The following is a 16,521-nucleotide window of genomic DNA, read 5'->3' on the forward strand; positions in this document are numbered from 1 at the left end:
AGTGTGAGACCTCCCACTTTGTTTTTCTTCTTGAGAAGTGCTCTGCTTATTTGAGGTCTCTTTCCTTTCCATATGAAATTAGTAATTAGTTTTTCCATGTCTTTAAAAAATTGTATCAAAATCTGGATCAATATTTCATTAAATGTATAGATTGCTTTAGGTAGTATTGACATTTTCACAATGTTTAGTCATCTATCCATGTACAAGGCAGGTTCTTCCATTTATGTACTACCTTTGTTGTCTCTTGTAGCAGTGTTTTATAGTTTTCTCTGTATAGGTCTTTTGTGTCTTTGGTGAGGCTTATTCCTAGATATTTTATCTTTTTCATAGCTATAGTGAATGGTATGATTTCCCTTATTTCTTTATCAGAGGAGTCCTTGCTGGTGTAGAGAAATCCAACTGATTTTTGTATGTTGATCTTGTATCCTGCCACTTTGCTGAACCTCTCTATTAGTTCTAGTAGTCTTTTTATTGACTCCCTTGGGTTTTCTATGTATAGGATCATATCATCTGCAAATAGAGATAGTTTTAATTCCTCTTTGCCAATACATATACCTTTTATTTCTCTTTCTTGCCTTTTTGCTCTGGCCAGGACTTCCAATACAATGCTAAATAAAAGTGGTGATAGAGGGCATCCCTGTCTGGTTCCCATTCATAAGGGGAATGCCTTGAGTCTTTCTCCATTAATAATGAGGTTGGCCATTGGCTTTGCATATATACCCTTTATTATGTTGAGGAATTTCCCTTCTATCCTTACTTTGCTGAGAGTTTTGAATAGGAATGGATGTTGGACTTTATCAAATGCCTTTTCTGCATCAATTGATATAATCATATAGTCCTTTTCCTTTGTTTTGTTTATGTGGTGGATTACATTGATTGATTTTCTGATGTTGAACCACCCTTGCAAACCTGGTATGAATCCCACTTGGTCCAGATGTATTAATTTTTTGATATGTTGTTGGATTCTGTTGGTCAGGATTTTGTTAAAGATTTTTGCATCTATATGCATGAGCGATATTGGTCTGTAGTTTTTCTTTCTAGTGTTGTCTTTCCCTGGTTTTGGTATTAGTGTTATGCTTGCTTCATTCATAAAATGAGTTTGGGAGTACTCCATCTTTTTCTATGTTCTGGAATAGCTTGAGTAGCATAGGTGTAAACTCTTCTCTGAGTATTTGATAGAATTCTCCAGTGAAGCCATCAGGGCCAGGGCTTTTCTTTATGGGAAGTTTTTTTTATGACCTGTTCAATTTCCCCCCTTGTTATGGGTCTGTTCAAGTTTTCTATTTCTTAGTGGGATAATTTAGGTAGGTCTTGTGATTCTAGAAACTTGTCCATCTCCTCTAGGTTCTCAAATCTGTTGGTGTATAGTTTTTCATAATATTCTGTCAGTATCTTTTTTATTTCAGTTGGTTCTATTGTGATGACTCTGTTTTTGTTTACAATTCTTGTGATTTGGGTCTTCTCCTTCTTTTCTTTTGTTAGGTCTGCCAATGGTTTATCGATTTTTATTAATCTTTTTGAAGAACCAGCTCTTTGTTTTGTTGATTTCCTCTATGGTTTTTTTGTTTTCTGTTTCATTTATTTCTGCTCTGATCTTTATTATTTCCTTGCTTCTAGATACTGTAGGATTCTTTTGTTGTCCTATTTCTAGTTGTTGGAGTTGATAAGTTAGAGTGTTGATTTTGTTTCTCTCCTCTTTTTTGATGTATGCATTTATTGCTGTAATAGTCCTGTGAGTACTGCTTTTGCTGTGTCCCATAGGTTTTGGTAGGATGTATCTTCATTCTCATTAGTTTCTAGGTTTTTTTTTATTTCAATTTTTATCTGTTCTGTAACCCAATAGTTTTTAAGCAGAGAGTTGTTCAGCTTCCATGTATTTGATGCTTTTTCCTTGCTCTTCCTATTATTAATTTCTAGTTTTATAGCATTGTGGTCAGAGACGATGCTTTGCAGTATTTCAATGTTTTTGAATTTATTGAGACTTGTTTTATGTCCTAGCATATGGTCTATTCTGCAGAAGGATCCATGTGCACTGGAAAAGAATGTGAATTGTGTTTTTGTTGGGTGAAGTGCTCTATATATATCTATGAGTTCCAGTTGGCTGATTGTATTGTTGAGCTCTTCTGTATCCTTGTTGAGTTTTTTTCTCATTAACTTGTCTCTCCTTGAAAGTGGTGTGTTAAAGTCTCCTATTACTAATGGAGAATTATCTATCATCCTTTTAATTCAATTAATATTTGCATCATGTATTTCAGAGCACTTTCATTGGGTGCATAAATATTTATTATTGTAACATCTTCTTTGCCGATTGACCCTTTCAGCATCATATAATGCCCATCCTTGTCTCTTAAAATGTTTTTCACCTTAATGCCTATTTTATCAGAAAGCATAATTGCTACCCCTGCCCTTTTTTGGTTTCCATTGGCTTGGTATATTCTTTTTCATCCTTTAACTCTTAATTTGATTTTATCTTTGTGTCTAAGGTGTGTCTCTTGTAGGCAGCATATCAATAGGTCTTTTTTTCTTATCCAGTCTGCCACTCTCTTTTTCTTGATAGGTGCATTTAGTCCATTCACATTGAGTGTAATTAGTGATAGGTATGAATTGATTGGTGCCATTCTATTGTGTTTTTTTGTCGTGTCATTGGTGATTCCGTGGTCCATGTGTATTTCTGTGCTGAGTTCATTTTGTTGGCTAGTGCTTTCTCCCTTTACTTCTTTTTAGTCGGTTTTGTGTTTATTAAGCCCATATGTGTTCCTTCCTTCTGGATTTGCTTAGAAGAATTGTTTCTCTTCTCTGTGGTTACCTTGGAGTATATTTTTGTCTCTACATTTTTAGAACAGTGCATGCTACAAAGACATTGTCGTGTCCTCCTATCCATTTGACGGTCTGTACCTAGAAGTATTATTCCCTCTATAGGTTGCTTTTGTTGTGTGCTACTTGAGTTCCTTGGTTTTTAAGGTAGAATGTTCTATGGCCTTATTAAGAGTATCTATTTCTGATTTGGTTTTAGAGTTGATGTCACATATCCTGGTTTTGCTGATCTCTGTTGTGAGTTCTGTATTGGTATGACTTCCTTAAGCATTTCTTGTAGGGTTAGTCTGGTTTTCACAAAGTCTCTTAATTTCTGTTTATCTGAGAATGCCTTGATTTCACCCCCATATTTGATGGATAATTTGGCTGAATATACGATTCTTGGTTGGAAGTTCTTTTCCTTCAGAGTTTTATATATGCCATCCCATTGCCTTCTTGCCTGCATGGTTTCTGCTGAGTAATTGGAGCTCAGCCTAACTGTTTGATTATTATAAGTAATATTTCCTTTTTCCTGGGAAGCTCTCAAAATTCTTTCTTTGTCTTTGGTTTTGGAAAGTTTGATTATAATATGCCTCAGTGTTTTTCTTTTGGGATCTATCTTGTGTGGGGTTCTATGAGCTTCTTGGACAAATATCTTTTCTTCCTTCATGGCATGGGGAAAGTGTTCTGTTAGCAGGTCTTCCACAATTTTCTCGGTAGTCTTTTTCCCCTCTTCTCGTTCTGGAATTCCAATGAGTCTTATATTGTTTCATCTCATGTCATCACATACAATTCTTTAATATTCTGTTCCTCAATGATTTTCCTGAGTTCCTCCAGGGACCTGTCTGTGTTGTCCTTGTTTCTGTTTGGGGTTTCCTTAGGCTCTTGTATAGCTCTATAAACATACCTTCTAAATTCCTTCTCAGATAATTCTATTGCCTCCTCTTCCTCCATGTATAATGAGACCTTTGTTTGTGGTTTTGCTTCTAATGCCTTGTCTGTTTTTTGTTTGATTTGAGGTTGCCTGCTGTTTCCTAGATATTTTGAGGTTGTCATTAACTGCTGGTTACATGTTGATTTGTTTTTTCTTGGTTTTATGGTTTAATATTTTGAAAAGGTGAAGCTGGTGTATTTTATTTTATTAATGATTCAGATATGCTGGGTTGCTCTGCAGTTTTCTTTGTGATGGTGGAATCACTGTGTGGAATGTGGTTATGTATTTCTGTTTGTCGTAAAGAGGGTTTAAAATTTGAACTGGGGGGTTTTATGGTAATTGGCTGAATATGGTTTCTTCTATTGAATGAGTGAAAATATTGGAGGAGAAGGTAGGAGCAGAATAAGGAAAGCTTGCTGTTGCTAGAGTTGATTTCTAGGGCTTTGAGTGGGCTGCTACTCATGACGTTGTACTGTTATTTACAAGCCTGAGGCTCAATTTCAGGAAAGATTCCTGTTGTTAGGGTGTTGCCACTTTCTGCCAAGCTCAGACACACTCAAAGACCCTGCTTCCGAGGCCCCTTGGCACCAAAAAGCTGATCCCAGGCAAATTCCTGGGTCCACACTTGGCTGCGGATTCCTCTCTTTCCACCCCGTCTGCTTGCAGCGTTGGCCCAACCCTCCCAGACTGCGAACAGCTCGGAATTTTGTCTGTGATACCACCCACCTGTGGCACCAAAGATGTATACGATTTCAGCTGCATTGGAGTCGGGAGAGTGCCTGCTAGTAATCTGTGGTCCCAATAACAGTGGCAAAGACAAGCACAGACCTCTCAGTGCCTCCCAAGCTGACCCAAGCTCACTAAGTGATCTGCTGAGGGAGGAGCAGGCTCACCCTCCTGGATCACCAGTGAGCTCTCTGCTTGGGTTTCAGTCATGCTGAGTGTACCCGTTTGCACCTAGCCGACCCAAGTTACCAATAAAATCAGGTGCTGAAGGTTGTTGCTTGGGGTGTTTGCTGGTACGTTGGTGTGGTCACTGGTATGCTGATATAGGGTGTCTTCTTCCTCGGCCCAAGGAGATCTCAGGTGGCCACCCTCGTCTGCCAGTCAGTGACTCCCCCAGGGAAGTTTCCAATGGCCTCTGTTGGCTGCCCATCCACCCTCCGTCAGGTAGATCGTCCTTAAATTCTTTCCCTATGCCTTTCCTCTAATTCTACTCTTTTGTGTTTGGTGCACTCTGATTCAGTGAGCTGTTCAGAGCACCAAAATCCCTAATTCAAATTGCTATACCTAGTTTTTCCCTCTAGCACTAAGCTGCTAGAGGGAAATAGCATGGTGATTACTGATGAGACTCCATTTTGAATTGTCAATCTGATTCTTGTATACCCCATCTGGCTAAGTCCATGTGTATAGGTGCCATTTGTGTTGAAAAAAGGTATTTGCAATGAATAAGTTCACCACTGAAGAGTTCAAATTTGTAGGTGGTCAGATGTCTGTGAGTCAGTGTCCATCTCTGAATTGTGCCTCTGTGTGGGGAGTGATTGAATATAGTCAGAGGGCTCATTACTGACACAGCAGGGCATATAGGCCAGAGGAGACGCTCTTAGAAGAGGACAAGAACTGTGTAAGTAACTTCTCTTATAAAATGACTTTATTTGTGTAATATTTCAAAAAATAGTACTTATCATCATTATTAAGGCAATCTAGTGGTGCAATGCCTAAGGCATTTTACTGCTAACCAGAAGGTTGGCGGTTCAAACCCACCAGCTACTCCAAGGAAGAAAGATGGAGAAATCTAATTCATAAAGATTTACCACCTCAGAAATCCATAGGGGGTTGCTATATGAGTCAGAACCAACTCTATGGCAGTTAGTTTGGTGTTTTGGTTTTATCATCATTACCATAATTAGAATAATAACAGTTAAAGAACCCTGAACTTTAAAAAAGGTGAACTGTATCTTGCCTGGTGGCTACCTTTAGAATCATCTGGGAGAGACTGAAAAATACCTCCTGCCCCAGCTGCCCTTCCTGCACCCCAAGGCCAATTAAATGAGAATATCAGAATCTTTCAGGGTGAGGTCCCAGGTGATTCCTAATGTACTGACAAGGCTGGGAAAAACTCTTTACATCTGAGTTTGTTTTCTAACTAGCTGTGTGAACTGGGCAGTCACTTAACTACGGAGAACTTTGAATGTCTCATCTGTAAAATAACAGACATCCCCTGGTCTCTTCCAAGGAGCCCTGGTTGTGCAGTAATTAATCACTCAACTGCTAACTAAAATATTGGTGGTTCAAACCCAGCCAGTGACTCTGCAGGAGAAAGACCTGACAATCTGCTCTTGTGAAGATTACAGCAAAGAATATTCTGTGAGGTAGTTCTACTCTGTCACATAGGTCCATTAGAAGTCAGATTTTACAAAATGTACCCACTGAACACAACAATAACAACAATCTGTTTCCTTCTAGATCTAACCTTATTTATTTTCAGGATTCAGACTTTGTTTATTTGTCATCAAACAAATTTTTCATTCAACATATCCGAAGATAACTTAAAAGTCATGAAGAAATGTAGAAGTACAGTTGAAAATATGGTTTTGGGCAGGAAGCTTTTTAATTGGTATTTAGTACAATAAAAAAACAAACTCACTGCTATGGAGTCGGTTCCAACTTATAGTGATCTCCTTTGGGTTTCTGAGGCAGAAAATCTTTATTGAAGTAGATTGCCCAGTCTTCCTTCTGAGGAGTGGCTGGTGGGTTTGAACCACCAACTTTCTGGTTAGCAGTCAAATGCCTTAGGTATTATGCCCAAAGCTACTTAATTAGTATGTTGTTGTTTTTGTTGTTATGTGCCATGGAGTCATCTCCAACTCATAATGACCCCTTCTTGGGTTTCTGAGGCAGTATCACTATGGAAGTAGATTGCCCCATCTTCCTTCTGAGGAGTGGCTGGTGGGTTTGAATCACCAACCTTCTGGTTAGCAGTCAAGTGTCTTAGGCACTAGGCCACCAGAGCTCCCTTTAATTAGCACAATACCCACCCCCAAACAAAACAAACCCAAACTCAATGCCATGGAATTGGATCCAACTCATAGAAACCCCTCCTTGGGTTTCTGAGGTGGTATCACTACCAAAGTAGATTGCCCAACCTGCTTTCTGAAGAGTGGCCATTCGGTTTGAACCGCCAGCCTTCAGGTTATGTCACAATTGTTGTTGTTATGTGCCATCGAGTCGGCCCAACTTATAGCGACCCCTCCTTGGGTTTCTAAGGCAGTATCACTATGGAAGTAGATTGCCCAACCTTCCTTCTGAGGACTGGCTGGTGGGTTTGAACCGCCAACCTTCTGCTTAGCAGTCACATGCCTTAGGCACTACACTACCAGAGCTCCCTATGTCACAATAGCTGTAAGTAAATATGAGTTTTATCCTTTGAGCATTTAGCTTAGCTGCTAACTGAAAGTTTGGAGGTTTGATTGCACCCAGAGAGATGTTAGACGAAAGGCCTGAATATGTACTTCTGAAAAATCACCCATTGAAATCCCTATGAACTATGGAGTACAGTTCTACTCTTGTACACTTGGGGTTGGCATGAACCACAGTTGTGTTATACCTGCTGTTCTGGTTACCTAGTGCTGCTCTGACAGAAATATACCACAAATGGGATGGCCTCAACAAATAGGAGTTTATTCTTACAATTTGGAGGCTTTAACTCCAAGTTCAAAGTGCCAGACTCTAGGGGCTGGGTGAAAGCCCCTCAACCTTGGGATCCAGCTCTGCCTCCTGTTCCTGGCCCACTGGAGCTAGAGGTGTTTCTTCACTCAGACAGCTGCTGGCTGCTGAGGCCCCAAAGTTGACAAGTAAAAAGGCACAGTCCCAATGTTACTAAACTACATGGCAGGCCATTAATTTAAGTCTATTGTAAGTCCCAAGGTCGGCAGAGTATAACAGGCTGCTGAGCAATGACACAGCTACATGCAGGGTCCAAGAGTGCCATTCGCTAGAGACCATTCCCAAGGCTTCTCCTTATATACAGGAAGCAGACCACATCCCAAAGGCAGCTACTCAGCTGCTTGTGGTAGATCCCACCATGGAGTTGATTGCCAGTCTCATCATGGGGAATAACTACCACCAGCTGCCCAGCCACTCAACCAGGCCCAGCCAAGTTGACACACAAACTGAACTACCACACCTGCCTAGCTTTTCTCTGGCTGGTGTAGAGACTGATGGAAATTGTTAATGAAAAGGAAGTGGAAGAATATGTAGTTCTCTTCCTAAATTGAACATTTTGAAAAGAATGTATAACTTACCATGAACAGTTCTGATGTTTTGTGTGATTTTTTTAAAAATTTTTTTACCTTTATACGAACTTCCTTTGCCTTTGGTGGGGCCACTTCTACCTCTTCAATGGAAAATGGTGCATCTGGCTTCCAGAGTACAGCTGCTCTGCACCTGATAACCTGGAAAATAAAATGGGGAAAGAAAGATAAATTGCTTAGGTTTGGGAGTGTGAGGATTCTTATATTAATCATTATTGGTAGGTTTAGGCTAGTGGTACACTTAAGCAGTAAAAAAAAAAAATTGTTTAAATAGATGCTGTATGTAGCCTCTCCACCCACAAACAAGCTTTTCTTATATTCTCAACTTATGTGTTCAAATTAGTTTTGCAAATTCCAACAACCAAGACCATAGATGTCATACTTTTGATGTAGCATAAATGAAGTTGCCTAAAGAAAATGTTTTAGGGTAGGAATAGCTTGGTGGTGTGGGAAACATTTGTAACCTTACGTATGGAAGAGAATCAGCTTTTGGGGTGCAGGAATGAGTTATGGAACAAGGAATGGAGACCATATAGTTGTTGCAATCCATTAAATGGTGATGATCATTGACTGGGTAATGTTGGAGATATCTTTGGTGTCAAGATAGCTCTTGGGGGTTCTGATTTCAGCCTATCACTCTTCTCACTCTAAATTCTCTTCCTGTGTTGTCTCACCATTTTAATAGATTAATCCATCACCTTTAGGTAGATGACTTTCAAAATCTGTATGTATAGGACAGACTTATTCCTAAACTTTAAAATCATGGATCTATCTGTTCTTTGAATATCTTACAGATACAGGGTGAAAGCCTTACTTCAATCTTGACATGTTAACACATGAACATATACTTATTTTTCACAGTCTCTCATTTTCTTCCCCTACTTTAGTACACATACCAGACAATGTGCTTCTCCCTTGGGATTCTTTGTTTAAATTAGTGACCATGAAAGCTATCCATTCACCAAACATAGAAATCTGGGAATTAGCCTATATTCTTTTCTCTCCCTCATCCCTTACCATTTAGATTTTTTAAAAATATGTATTTCCTCTTCTCCATTCCTGTAATAATTGCCTTTCACTCAGACTATTAAAAAAGTTTTCTGCTTTATCTCTGATTCTGTCTCACCATCTTCAAATACACCTTCTCTATCATTGCCATTAGAATTATCATCCTGATCAGGTTAATCCCTGACATAAAAAAAATATTGCTACCACTTATCTGTGAGGCTCAACAGACATGTTCTCCATGATCTTCTCCCTGTCAGTCAACCCTATTTCATGTCACATTCTGCCTTAGACTTTACGCTCCACCCAAAAACAATATCCTGGAGATCCTTGCATGAGATACTTTTCTTACCTCCATATTTCTTCTCATGTTCTTTCATCTGCCTGCCTATCCTTCTCTTTATATACTTGGTAAATTTTTGTTTCTTCTGTAAGTTTTTCCTCAATTGCTACCTCCTCTGGGAAGGCAAGCTGGGTTAAGGTTCTTGCTTTAGGCTCCCATTCTGTTACTATCTTGCATACTCTTATTTTTATTATATAATTTCAATTATTTTGTTTTTGTTGAGAATGTGTACAGCAAAACATTCACAATTCAACAGTTTCTACATGTGTTATTTAGTGATATTGATTACATTCTTCAAGTTGTGTAACCATCTTTACCCTCCTTTTCTGAGTTGTTCCTCCCCCATTAACATAAATTCACTATCCCTTAATGTTCTTATCTAGTCTTTCAAGTTACTGTTGTCAATTTGATCTCATATAGATAGCTCTTAAAAGTACATAATGCTCAAGGCAGACTTTTTTTTAACTAATTAAGCTAACCTATTGTTTGGGGATTAAAGATGATCTCAGGGCAATAGTCTCAGGGGTTCATCCAATGTTCATGGATCCAGGAAATCTGGAGCCTATGAGAAATTGAAACTCTGTTCTGCATTTCCCCCTTTTGATCAGGATTCTTCTATCAGGATTCTTCGATCAAAATATTCAATAATGGTAGCTGAGCATCATCCAGTTCTGGTCTCATAGCAAAGGATAGAGTTGTTCAAAGAGGCAATTAACCACATCTTCCACACCCTCCTGCTTTTCCTGACTCTACTTTTTCCTCTTTTTCTGGGAAAAGAAGCCAATAGTTGTGCTTGGGATAGCTGCTTCCCTTCTACACTTTTTATAATTCTTTGACATACTTCTGTTTCTCTGTAAGGCCCTTGAAGGAGAGGATTACTTTTTCATCTTTGACTCTGACAAGTGCTTACTAAAGGCAGGAAAACTAGTGAAAGAATACAAGTAGAGAGAATGAAAGAAAATGGAAAGGAGGAGGAGAGGTACCAAGGTTAAGACAGCTTTTCACTCTAATAAGTCAAAGACAAGCTGGGTGATGAGCTGCTGGTAAACAGATCAGCACACAAATAATGCTATGATATGATATAGAGAAGATTATACCTACTTTGTCTTTGGTACTCATGCTGACTTTCTTCTTTTTTGCCACAGATGAATATATAGATGAAGAGAGACTCTGGTCACAAATTTCAGTATGGAAAATCCAAGTGTATACAGTTTACTGGTTTGACACAACTTTGTCTGAGCTTTCTGTGCAAAGTCCTGTTGCTGGAAGGAGGTTCCTGATTGTAATCTGTAATGGATTTAGCTCACTGAAAATATACAAAGGTCAAATTACGTCCTTTTTATTTCTCTCTTAACCATGTAGTTCCTTTCTTATCACTATAGTTTAGCAACTGGTTCAATAGTTCGGTATAAACACAATCAGTTCTATCTGAACTGATGAGTTTTAAAATTCAGACTTGCAAATGCCCTAATAAAACAGAATGTATAAATTTCCCCCTTTTTTTTGTGATTCAGATGCAGAGATGATCATCTTTGTTTCTAAACTTGAGCAGTCCTTCGATTTTCTAAATATGTTTTATTGTTGAGGAATTAGGATGTATACTAGATGGTTTTGTCTAGCTGTTTATCACAAAATACCTCACTGTCTTGGTGTGAAGAGCTGGTTACTTAGTGAAAGTGAAATAAATTTGCATAAGAAGCCAGGCAACTGGGATTTGGATTTGAGAAAATCTCTTCATGTGTACTAAAATAATCTTGACCAAGATCTAATGACCTTGATGATCAATGGGAACAAAGAAATACAATTCCGATAAAAAGGCACACCAATGGCCAGGCTCTGTCTAGAAGGGAAATGAGGAAAAGTAAAATGATTCTGAGTTCATGATGTGGAAAAAAGCTAGAAACAGCCCAAAGGTACTCTTTTTAGCATCAGCTTGTTCCTTCTTCCACCCAAATGGCTGATACATACAATAAAAGAGTGGAGTTGTTAATAGCTGTAAGGCTTGGGATGAAGGCCTATTAGGACACATTCTTGACTAAGAATATTGGTCATTGCCTCCTTGATTTCTGGGTATTACCTGTAATCTGAATTTCCTGGAGTTACTGGGTTGTGAAGAATGAGTACTTCACATTTGCTTATTATGGAATTTTTCTTCAGTTTGTTTACTATTAATTCACACTCCCATCAGCAATCACTAAGAGTTCCCATTGATGTTAAAAATATCAATATAGAAGATAAACTTCAACTAAGTATCTAATGGTGATGCTCCTGTGTTAGTAGGAAAGAAAGGAGAAAAAAAAAAAAAAAGCCATTTTAGCTCTATCTCTGGTGGAAGTCCACCCACTCTCTCCTTTAGTGCTGGTGGAAAGTTCAAAACACAAATCCCGGCCTGCCCTTACCCTGACCTCACCTCTTACTCACAATGAATGTCAAACTCAGTCACTCCTTGCTTTCTGGTCATTTTGGACTTACTTTCATTGTAAAGCCTCATTATGAAGGTAATAAATCTCTTTATGCCCTCTTGTTATGTAATGTATTGCATCATTAGTTCTAACATTTAAATCAATTTGAAGTAAGAGGTCCATTCCATGCTAGAAGGTGATCACAACAACTGGCGTAGCAAGTAGGTTGTCTTGACAATAAGTATCCCTACCAGTGTTTTTCTTCTCTTGCTTTGTCTAGCTAATTGTTCCTGTCAGCTGCTAGTGAGTATGCACCTTGAGTAGCTGCTTGCTGACTAGCCTGTTCTTTGAGTTGTGTTACTTCCTGCTGGAAAACTTGAGCTGTACTACTTTGTTCTGCATTTACTGAGTCATACTGAGCCTCTATTGTAGATTTAACCAACCTAAGTAAAAATTTTTGATACTTGGTGGTTAGAGACAGGAGTATGGGATTGGGGAATTCCTTAATATGTCCCTGGGTCATGTCTCTTGGCCTAGATCTATCTGAATGTCTCAGATTGAAATGTGTGTATCATGGAAAAAATTATTGTTCTCTGAGTGTTGATTGTGTGTCTTAACTAGGCATTGGCCTCTGTTGTATAGAATGCTCAGGGAAAAGATTGATACACTGTTCAAAATACAGGCCTACTGGATGATGTTCAATCATTTCAGGAAGTAGCATATGATCAAACCAATGGTACTGAAGGAAGAAGTCCAAGCTGCACTGAAGGAATTGGTGAAAACAGTGCTCTAGGAAGTGATGGAATATCCATTCACGTGTTTCAACAAACAGATGCAATGCTGAAGCTGCTTACTTATTTATGTGAAGAAATTTGGAAGACAGCGACCTGGCCAACTGACTGGAAGAGATCCATATTTGTGCTCATTCCAAAGAAAGGTGATCCAACAGAATGTGGAAATTATTAAGCAATACCATTAATATCACATGCAAGTAAAATTTTGTTGTAGATAATTCAAAAAGAGTTGTAACAGTGTATTGACCAGGAAATTCCAGAAATTCAAGCCAGATTTAGAAGAGGATGATGAAAGCGAGATATCTTTGCATTTGTCAGACAGAATCTTGGCTGAAAGGAAAGAATACCAGAAAGATGTTTACCTGTTTTTCATTGACTATGCAAAAGCATTCAACTGTGTGGATCATAACAAATTATGGATAGCTTGCAAAGAATGGGAATTCCAGAACACTTAATTGTGCTCATGAGGGACCTGTACATAGACCATGAGGCAGTTATTTGAATGGCACAAGGGGATATTGCACAGTTTAAAATCAGGAAGGGTGTGTGTCAGTGTTGTATCCTTTTCTAATACTTATTCAATCCGTATGCTGAGCAAATGATCTGAGAAGCTGGGCTATATGAAGAAGAATGTGGTATCAGGATTGGAGGAAGACTCATTAACAACCTGTAATATGCAGATGATGCAACATTTCTTGCTGAAAGTGAGGAAGACTTGAAGCACTTACTAATGAAGATCAAAGACTACAGCCTTCAGTATGGATTATATCTCAGCATAAAGAAAACAAAAATCATCACAGCTGGACCAATAATGATAAACGGAGAAAAATGGAGGTTGTCAGAGGTTTCATTTTACTTGTATTCACAATTAACACCCATGGAAACAGTAGTCAAGAAATCAGATTGCGTGTTGTACTGGACAATTCTGCTGCAAAAGACCTCTTTAAAGTATTAAGGAGAAAAGATCTCACTTTGAAGACTGAGGTGAGCCTAACCCAAGCTGTGATATTTTCAGTCTCTTTATATGCATGTAAAAGCTGGACAATCAATAAGGAAGACTGAAGAGTTGATAGCTTTCAATTGTAGTGTTGGTGAAGAATACTCAAAATGCCAGATGAACAAGAAATCTGTTCTAGTGGAAGTGTGGCTGGGATGCTCCTTAGAAATGAGAGTGGCCAGACTTTGTCTCACCTATTTTAGTCATGTTGTCAGAATGGACCAGTCTCTCAAGAAGAATATCATGCTTAGCAAAGTAGATAGTGAAAAAGGGGAAGACCTTCAACGAGATGGATTGACACAGTGGCTGTAACAATGGGGTCAGGCATAGCAGCAATTGTGAAGATGGTGCATGACCAGGCAGTGTTTCATTCTGTTGCACAGAGTCACTATGAGTCAGAGCTGACTCAATGGCACCTAACAGCAATGACATTCGATAGTTTCTTGTGTGGAGGAGGAGGAGCAGTCACCATGTGATGTGTTGAAATCCACACTCCCAAAAGCAGATGTTCACTAGGACACAAGATGTTTTGTTGTTGCTGCTAGCCATGCCATGGTCACCAATAAAGATACAATTTCTCAGAGTAATAGAGAAAAGCAACCATGGTACCTCTGAAGGCAGAGCCAACAGGTTAATTTATAACCAATTTAACCCAGGGTTCACAAGCCTAGAAAGTATCTATTTCCATGGGGTAGGCCCCTAACCCTAACAGTGCTGATTTTAAACTCTCTGGAGGAATGAACTTATAAATATGAGCAGGGTAGAGAAAATTCCTTAAAGTATTTGAAAGTGTCACAGGATGGGGACCCCGTGAGCCTTCTGGTGGGCTCTTGTCTCCTGCTGAGAAAGAATTGCTTGGAGGGATGGATAGATTTTAAAAGCAAGCCTTTAATCAAACACTGCCCAGTGGAAGTCAGCTAGGTAGGAGTAAGCACACTAGCTGAGTTCTTTGTTCTACACATAGCAGATATAGTGGGCAAAATATGGAAGTTGTACAACCAGCAAATTAGGGGCTTGGGTCTCAAGGTTATCCTTTTTTGGAAGTTGGATGACGTTCTTCTTCTGGATGCCCAAAGTAATCCTTTTTTGGAAGCTGGTGGGTTTCTCTTCTTGTCCTGTGCTTTGCTCAGAAAATGTTTTCTTTTGCTTATAACAAAATGGGGGCTGTTACAGGGTGTCCTGCACCTGGAGGCAATAGCCCAATGATTACAGAGCAGTTAGGTTTTGTAATTACTGTCAGTGAGGAGTATTAGTTTGTTTAGACTATTTCAAGGATGTGCTATGCCTTCTATGCTCAGTCCATGGGAAGAAAAGTGGCCTAAGATTTAAAAATGCAGCAAAATAGTCACAAAGAAATACAGCAGCAGTTTAAATAATCTTAATAACATTAAAAAAAATTGGTAGGTGTTATTTAACTCTTTTCATGTGTCCCCATCTCAAAAGGTCCACAACTTGAGCCAACTAACAATCCAAAATTTACTAAAACACTTATAAAGCAGGAAAGTAAAAATCATCCCAATTAGCTTTTGTGCCTCCATAAAGTAGGCTCTAAATTAACATCTACCTAGATGCACCATCTGGCAAATCTTCATGGTCTTAGTCAATCTGGAATCATCAATTTTGCTCCTGATGGGTAGAGGACAATAGATGTTTCAGATGCCCACTCATAAATGTTTAAGATCCCAGACACTACTCACCAAACTAGGAAATAGAACATAAACTTCATGAACTATATTTTGGCAATTGATGGGGTTGTTTCATGAGACTACAGTCCTAACCCTTCAAACCCAGAAAACAAATCCTGTGGGGTGTTTTATTATGTCTAAGAAGTATCCCCACCACTTGTCTGGCATTTTATCCAACTGTGGTGCCTAGTGTGTTGCTGTGATGCTGGAGGTCATGCCACTACTAGCAGAGTCACTCATGGTGAATAAGTTTCAGTGGACCTTCTGATTAAGACACATTATGAAGAAGAATGTGGCCATAGCAGTGAACCATTATCTAATGTAGTGCCAGAAGATGAGCCCCTCAGGTTGGAAGACACTCAGAATATGATTGGGGAAGAGCTGTCTACTCAAAGTACAGTCAACCTTAATGACATGGATGGAGTAAAGCTCTTGGGACCTATATCTGCTGATGAGGCATGACTCAAAATGGAAAGAAACAGCTGCAAACATTCATTAATAATTGAACCTCGGAAGGAAGTTTGGGCAATCCTACTTCCGTAGTGATACTGCCTCGGAAACCCAAGGAGGGGACGCTATGAGTCGGGGCCGACTCAACGGCAAACAACAACAACAACAACAGGAAAAGTGAAGTTTTGAAAAATGAAATGGAACACATAACACATAAAGATCAATATCCTAGGCACTAGTAAACTGAAATGGACTGCTATTGGCCATTTTAAATCAGGAAACATCTGGTTTATTATGCCAGGAACAACAAATTAAAGAGGAATGGCATCACATTCATCATCAAAAAGAACATTTCAAGATCTATCATGAAGTGCAATGCTGTCATATGCCTACAAGGAAAACCAGTTAATATTGGTAGCTCTGGTGGCATAGTGCTTAGGGCATTTGACTGCTAATCAGAAGGCTAGCGGTTCAAACCCACCAGCCACTTCTCGGAAGGAAGGTTGGGCAATCTACTTCTGTAATGATACCCCTTGAAAATCCAAGAAGGGGTTGCACTGTAAGTCGAGTCCGACTTGACGGCAGTATGTTTAGATTTTTTGGTAGGACACTAATATACTATATGTGGCTGCTATAGAAAATTCTGTCACCCAGAGTTCCTCTGGAGAAAAATTGGCCCTTTAAAACTGAGAGTTTCCAACTCCACCATTGCATAGTCCATTCTCTCTTCACACTGGCAGAGGAAAATCCAATCGGAGTAATGCATGGAAATGGGAATGTTAAGTTCCTAAAGCTGTTGGTAAAT

General features: G+C 39.1%; 1 protein-coding gene across 1 annotated transcript in view; it reads right to left on the reverse strand.

The window, feature by feature from the left end:
- The window catches only part of LOC103203785 (alcohol dehydrogenase 6), a 45,891-nt gene extending 37,638 nt beyond the window's left edge, over positions 1-8,253 (reverse strand). The window contains exon 1 of the mRNA XM_007948867.1: positions 8,080-8,253. Coding sequence (XP_007947058.1) covers positions 8,080-8,253 — 174 coding nt within the window. The remainder of the gene's footprint in view (positions 1-8,079) is intronic.
- Positions 8,254-16,521: the final 8,268 nt, after the last annotated feature.

The sequence above is a fragment of the Orycteropus afer genome, unplaced genomic scaffold, assembly GCF_000298275.1.
Source record: "Orycteropus afer afer isolate SDZICR_OR568_19922 unplaced genomic scaffold, OryAfe1.0 scaffold00229, whole genome shotgun sequence".
NCBI lineage: Eukaryota > Metazoa > Chordata > Mammalia > Tubulidentata > Orycteropodidae > Orycteropus > Orycteropus afer.